The 7,500-nt window shown below is 46.1% G+C and overlaps 1 protein-coding gene across 1 annotated transcript in view; it reads left to right on the top strand.

Moving 5' to 3' along the window:
• clcn1b (chloride channel, voltage-sensitive 1b) overlaps positions 1-7,500 on the top strand; it is a 76,474-nt gene that overhangs the window by 30,211 nt on the left and 38,763 nt on the right. The window contains exons 2-5 of the mRNA XM_063199895.1: positions 613-832; positions 1,308-1,439; positions 3,260-3,388; positions 4,159-4,292. Of these exons, the coding sequence (XP_063055965.1) occupies positions 613-832; positions 1,308-1,439; positions 3,260-3,388; positions 4,159-4,292 (615 nt within the window). The remainder of the gene's footprint in view (positions 1-612; positions 833-1,307; positions 1,440-3,259; positions 3,389-4,158; positions 4,293-7,500) is intronic.

Genomic DNA, 7,500 nt, shown 5'->3' with positions numbered 1-7,500 from the left:
TTGGAGGGGATGTGTGTGCTAAGAGTTGTGACTAATTTGGATAAGTGTAAGTTTCTGCAGGCATGGAAAATTAAACTCAGACAATAGGGACATCATGTGTCTGGAGAACGTAATGAACATTACGGTACAGAGTGCAAATTGAGCTCAGGTTGGCCCAGCTGATCAAGTGAGTCAATTCTAATACAATCCTGTTTTGAATGAAAGACTACATAACAGGTGGATTCTGGGTAGCATTAGTGGTGTTTCTTTGCACAGCCATTCATTCCAGCCATCAAATTTCACTTGCCAAGAATTCTTTCATTCATCTGCAAGAATTAACCATGCCAAGGCAGCCACATCTTCAAATTGGCAAAATGGAATAGAGATTGTTAACTTGTGTTTCGGGGAATGTGGCTGTTGTGATGTTTCATGCTATTTGTTTTTGTTTTCATTTATTCCAAAAAAAAAAAAAATGAATAACATAAGAAGAAAATAAAATGTTTGAGGTACATGTTGATGAGCACAGACTCTCTGCGGGATTCTTCAGTGCTACTTAGACAGGGTACACCGCATGATTGAGCTCCATAAGGAATGCATGCTGGGTAATGTAGTGTTTCATGTTTGCTGCTGCAGCTCTATGGCGAGTACAGAGAGCAGTTGGGAAACTTTGCCAGACGGGAGGCCACGCGCCTGCTGACTGAGAGACAGTGGAGGCGGCACGCTGGGGACAAAACCGCGGCCACCAGGAACCATGGGAGACCGCCCAACATCAACTTGGACACCGGACCCGGGACGCCAGGGTTTAGCCACACCTCGTCCGTGAAAAAAACGCGTCCCTATTCCAAATGTCAAGGTAACCGTTGTCCATGGAAACCCTTGCCTGGTCCATCAGAATGTAATTTCTTGACTGGCATATGTACATGCACTGTACCTTAGTTTAAGAAGGTTCTGTGTGAGGACCAAGATCTCCAATCCTGTTCTAAGCTATAAGACCATTGATAGCATAAAACACATTGCTGATCATGCAGGGTCCATGCACAGACTTCATAGCATGGATGACATTTAGAGAAGAGATTTACATGTTGACCTGTTTAACTAGCGGCAAAGTTTTTTTTTAAAGTTGGCATCGGCGTGTCTAAACTAAGATCAGGAATATCAGAGTGTCTAAACCAAGGTCAGGAATATCAGTGTCTAAACTCAGATCTGGATTTTCAGTGTCTAAAAAGGATTTGCAATACCAGAGTGTCTAAAAAGGTTCTGGAATATCTCTTTGCACCTACTATAAACAAACCTGAATGGTGATTATGTGGCATGATGTCCACTTTCAGACTGCATAGCACGGATCCAGCGGTACATTGTGACGAAGCTCGGGGAAGACTGGATCTTCCTGGTACTACTGGGCCTCACCATGGCTTTGGTCAGCTGGAGCATGGACTACGCCAGCGCCAAAAGCCTGCAGGGTAACTACATAATCTCTTGAGAATAGTAAAAGTACTGTGCGCACATCTAACCTCACTGAGGCCAGGCGGAGAACACAGGTGTATTTATCAAAAGAAAGAGTAGAAGAGTAGAGAGTAGACCGAGGGTTTATTTAAGAGATACATTTCCACTCATCAAGCTCTTCATCAGGCAGATGAGGGGTCGAATCATTGTATCTCTTAAATAAGCCTCCAGTCTGAGATGCAGTGTGTGCAGTGCAGACTTCTACACTCTCTGCTAAGAAACTACATATCCCATCATGCTCTAGCCCTGCACTTAACGTCCACTCATGCTATACATACATAACCGTTGGCATAGCACTAGAATCTGACTAGATGTTAGCCAGGCCACGCCTTCCTAGTGACACAACACCTTCAGTGTTGCTTCTAGTCAGGACAGGAGCAATACAAATATCGTTTCTGAGCTCTGGAAAAATCGTGAACTCCTCCCACTTTGTTGGGAAGCAAACAACCAGTAGCAAACCAAGGGAGGTGGGTCAACCATGCCGTTTGGGAAATGTTAATTGTTATGCTCTTGGTCAGACCAAGTCTCGAAGAGATTTGAAAGTCGATGATAATCAGGTTACTAGATGTCACATTCAGCCTTTTTGGCATGGCCATCCTTGGACCTTGTCACCAATTAATGTTCACGTAAGGAGTGTACAAAAATGGCTGCAATTGAATTGAGACATTTGCCATGTCTCATATCGCACACTTGTGTCAAGTGCACTGAAGATTAGTGCATAGTGCACACAGTGCACTGAGGTCTTTAGTGCATAGTGTCATGGAAAAGTTTGGGCACTGTGCACTGTGCCCTCACTGGAAGTGAGGGGCGAGCATACCATTAGCTCAGCAACATTACTCACAGAATTAAAAGACTCTTGACCAAACTCTTTTACTGAACTACACGCCATGTTTCTTCCGTTTTGTTAACAACATGGCGGCTGTTTAGTGCGTGTCGTGTCCATCGTTCAAGCGCTGCGTTTTTTGACCATTGTTAGGGCAGCATGAATTCACCAAAATGTTCAGCGTGAGCGCCCTACGCACTGAAACATAGTGCCTGAAGTTCACACATGAGTGATATGAAACACAGTCCCCGTGTCTCAATCCACACACTTCTACACTTCGGGCACTGTGTTTCAGTGCAAAGGGTGCTCACGCTGAAAATTTCGGTTGAGTCAGTGCACTGAAAGCGCCCGGATGATCCCCTAACAATGGCGGAAAATGCAGTGCTTGAACGATGGACACTGCACGCACGAAACGGCTGCCATGTTGACAATGAAACGGAGGAAATGTGGCGTTCAGTTCAGTAAAAGAATTTGGTCAACAGTCTCCTAATTCTGTAAGTAATGTTGCTGAGACACCAACTTTTTCATGCCAACCCAAGTATTGTACAAGTGATTGTTGACATTTAGGGTGAAGAAAATGTAAATTTCAAGCACGATACGCCGTGCATTGTAAACAGTAGCCAACCGATATTTTGGCAAGCTAATGCCATTCTCAGTCGTCACTTCCAGCGAGGGCACAGCGCATAGTGCTCAAAGTTTTCCACGACGCTACGCATGAACCATCAGTGCACTGACACAAGTACGTGGAATGAGAAATAGGGAGTGATTCTTTCTTATAGGTAGGGGGGATTAGCGTGATATCAAGTCTTGCATCCTGACCCTCTTAATTTCTTTGGGTGAGCTTTAATTTCCTCTGTGTTGTACCCTTTAGAGTATACAGTAGGTGAGTGAGAAGTAAGCTGATGATCCTTATGCCTGCTTCATGTCTTTTGTATAATTCCCCTATGCTGGCAGCGTATAAGTGGGTGTACGCTGAGTTGAAGGGCAAGGTGGCGCTGCAGTACCTGGCGTGGGTCACCTACCCCCTCATCCTCATCACCTTCTCCTCCCTCTTCTGCCACCTGGTCGCTCCACAGGCCATTGGTGAGTCTGAGTCCTCCATATTGCCCCGCCTATCGCGGCCGGCCGGCCGGCTATTACTGGACTGGGGGTGTTAATATACTGTACGCTCCCTTAATCCCGATGTCCGGATACACACGTACACACACACATATGCATGCACGCGCCTGCTCACACACACACACACATACATACGCACGCACACACACGCACACACACACACACACACACATAAACACACACACATAAACACACACACACACACACACACACACACACACACACACACACACACACACACACACACACATACACACACACACACACACACACACACACACACACACACACACACACACACGCCTACGCACGGATGCTTACAGAAAACACAGACACACACTCACGCCCACCAACTCCTCTGGCCTTGCCAACTTGTCTGCTTTACACATATTCCAGTTTATAACTATGGCGGACCTCCAGGTCACTTTTGTTATTGAGTTGGCTGACATGTTGTCAGTGCAATATGTAGCTTCACTGCCAAAGGTCATCATGTGCTGATATATTGAACCAAATGACAGTCTTGGGGATAATACATTGGACATATAAATGAAACTTCGTATGCTAATTCTCTGCTGTGATTTTTTTATTCTTGCGCTCCTGTCCCTTCCTTTCTATGCATCCTGTTCTACCTCATGTCTTTCTCTCTCTCTCTCTCTCTCTCTCTCTCTCTCTCTCTCTCTCTCTCTCTCTCTCTCTCTCTCTCTTTCTCTCTCTCTCTCTCTCTCCGAGGCCAGGCTCTGGTATTCCTGAGCTGAAGACCATCCTGAGGGGGGTGGTGTTGAAGGAGTACCTCACGCTGAAGGCCTTTGTGGCCAAGGTCGTTGGGCTGACTGCTGGACTGGGCAGCGGCATGCCGGTGGGCAAGGAGGTACGTCTCTCCTTTCTCTCAAATTCAAATTCAAATTCAAATATGCTTTATTGGCATGTCAGTCATGTCAGTGTTGCCAAAGCTTACAAATAACATCAAAAAGGGTAACAGAACATTATGGTCAATAAAGAACATTAAGAACACTAAGCATGCGTGCATTAAGAATATTAAACACACACACACACACACACACACACACACACACACACACACACACACACACACACACACACACACACACACACACACACACACACACACACACACACACACACACACACACACACACGCGTGTCTGCATGTGTGTGTCTGTATGTGTGTGTGTGTACTGTGTGTGCAAGTTGCACAGTGCAACCGTGTGGAAAACCCTGAGTGGAGTTGCAGGAGGTTACCTTGGCTATCATTGTTTTAGTAATTGCCTATCCGTAGAGTACTAATGTTGTAGTTTTTTTTCCTCAAGTGAGAGGGAAATTTATCATGTCCTTACAAGATAAAATATGTACTGTAGATGTATACGTAATCGAGGTCAACTGCGCTAGTTCGCAACTTGGGATTCAAACCTGCGACCTACCAGTCTATGCTCCAGTCTGGCATGGGAGGCTAAGTACCAATGAGCTACAGGTCCAGACCGAGAGCTCAGTGCTACCGATACTGAATCTTAGCCTTAGTCTCACTGCAGGGCCAGCCCCGGGCTGGCCCGGACAAAAGGGGGCTGACGGTGATCTCATCAAAAGGGGGCTAGGTGCTAAAGATGGCCGCCGGGCCAGGTTGTGGGGCTAAGGGCCGCTTTCCCTGGCCCGTCGAATTCGATGGGCCAGCAAGCACCGCCGAGGCTCGGAGGCGGGGTCAACCTCGGGCGATATAGCCCACGTGCGATATAGCCTACCAGACCTTCGGCGATAATAGCGCAAAAGCTAAATAAGCCGACATAAATGTCATGTGTGAGTATTTGTGAGACACTTTTTATTGGTGTCCAGTGGAAAGCATGCCAAATCACGATAATGGCACAAGAGTTGGCGGCTAAAAGCAGAAAAAAGCCGACATGACTTAGCTATGACATCCCAAGTTTAAGTGTAGTGGTGCCCATGATGCCCTGATAACAACAAAAAAGTTATGTTGGCTAAATAACTTTCAAAACACAAACAGAAGTGCCAAAGTTGCATCTTATGAAATTATGCCATAAGAAAGCCAAACACCCCAAACTAATAATTTGCCCAGAATTTAGCGATAAGTCCCCCATGCAGCCACATTATTACACAGTAAAGCACAGCTGTTATTGACTTAGGCCTATTTAAAATCATCCTCACTCTGCTGCCCTAGTGTCTCATGTTTTGCAGACATACTAAACCATAGGCATACGTTTTGCAGACATGTGCCATAGTGCGCACACTTAGAATTCCCTGCAGGACACACACCGATGTTATGCAGATTGAACGACTTGTAGGCTACGCTACTTCCGTGGCTACTTTAATAAATAGTCGCTATTCCCCTGGCTCATCATTTTCTATAGCAGCTGATGAAGATGCTATGTCTCCGGGATTTGGTCTCTTTTCACATGGTAACTTATTCAATTACCTGCACATTCACCATGAATAGACAGGTGGCACGCCGCAACGAGGGGGTGTGTCGCTATGTCCGGGGCTCATAATTTTCTATAGCAACTGATGAAGGTGCTATGTCTCCGGGATTTGGTCTCCTTTCACATGGTAACTTATTCAATTACCTGCACATTCATGTCTCGCTATGTCCGGGGCTCATGCTTCTGTGCGCTATTGGGGGGATTAACTGGGCATGTTCGCACGTCTCCTTCTGTTCACTCTCTCAGTTGTCGAGCTGCTCGTATTTTCATGCGTCTTTGTCTTCTTAACATGCGCTGCGTCCCATACAGCTTCTGAATCGACAACTTTGCCATGTAATAAAACTGTTCTTGAAAGGCAAGCCATTTTCTTTGCAGTTCTTGTCGTCTTTGTCCGTAGGCTACGAGCCAAACTGCGACCTGCTCCAGCAGAGTTTGCTCCGTTTTCTTCTCCTTCTTTGTCGTTGTTCTGTTGTTGTCCTTCTGTGATTTGGGGCGAAAGTGGGCTGTGCCCGACTGACGTTTCACAAACAAGGCGTGTACCTGAATGTGCCTGGGGTCGGCTATGAGTCCGATCAGGCAAAAAATGGCCCGGGGCCGGCAGCTCCGAGCCGGCCACTCTCCTGAGCCCCGGGCGGCCCCGGGCCGCTGAAGCGCGGCTAATGAGACCAAGGCTAATGAGGAGATGTTTACTAAGGTTCTGCCACCAAACAGCCATGTACAGTATGCCCCCATTAGGTAAGATAGATCAAGCTACTGTGTGATATGGTGAGACCCACTTCCTCTACTGTACACATGCAAATGTAATATTAGAGTAAAACAGAATAGAGAAGAGTAGAGTAGAGTATGTGTAATATTATAAGCCAATAAGAATTCTTGAAATAAATTTGGCGATAAATATTCATGAGCTTTCATGACGTTTGTGAATGGGCAACATACAGTTTAATGAGGAACACTTCAGTATGCTACACACTAGACCTTTCTCTCCCAACGTGTCTCTAACGTATTGCCCCACTCTCCTCCAGATGCCTCCCAGCTCACACTTGATCCCTTTGGCCTACTTTTGTTCTGTCAACCCAGTCACATTGCCTCACCTCATTCCCTTTCTTTCTTTCTTTCTCTCTTTCTTTCTTTCTTTCTTTCTCTCTTTCTTTCTTTCTTTCTTTCTTTCTGTCTCTCTTTCTTTCTTTCTTTCTTTCTTTCTTTCTTTCTTTCTTTCTTTCTTTCTCCTTTCTGTCTCCTCCATCCATCCCTCGATCTCACCGGTCTTATCTACGTGCTTACCCTTTCTTCTTCTGTCTCTTCTTCTTTTTTTCTCTCCATGTGTCTTTCCTTTCCTCCTCCTCCTCCTCTTTCTCTGCACTCTTGGGGGCGGGGATGGGGAGAGGAGCAAAACTCCAGATCATTTATCATCTTTTCGCTCATCACACACTCACGTGCGCACACACGCGCACACGCACACACGCACACACACACACACACACACACACACACACACACACACACACACACACACACACACACACACACACACACACACACACAGACAGACATACACACACACACACACACACACACACGTACACACACGTACACACACACACACATGCTCCTGCTTTCCTCTCTTCTCCT

The sequence above is a fragment of the Engraulis encrasicolus genome, chromosome 5, assembly GCF_034702125.1.
Source record: "Engraulis encrasicolus isolate BLACKSEA-1 chromosome 5, IST_EnEncr_1.0, whole genome shotgun sequence".
Lineage (NCBI taxonomy): Eukaryota > Metazoa > Chordata > Actinopteri > Clupeiformes > Engraulidae > Engraulis > Engraulis encrasicolus.
This window is presented reverse-complemented; position numbering and strand designations above follow the sequence as displayed.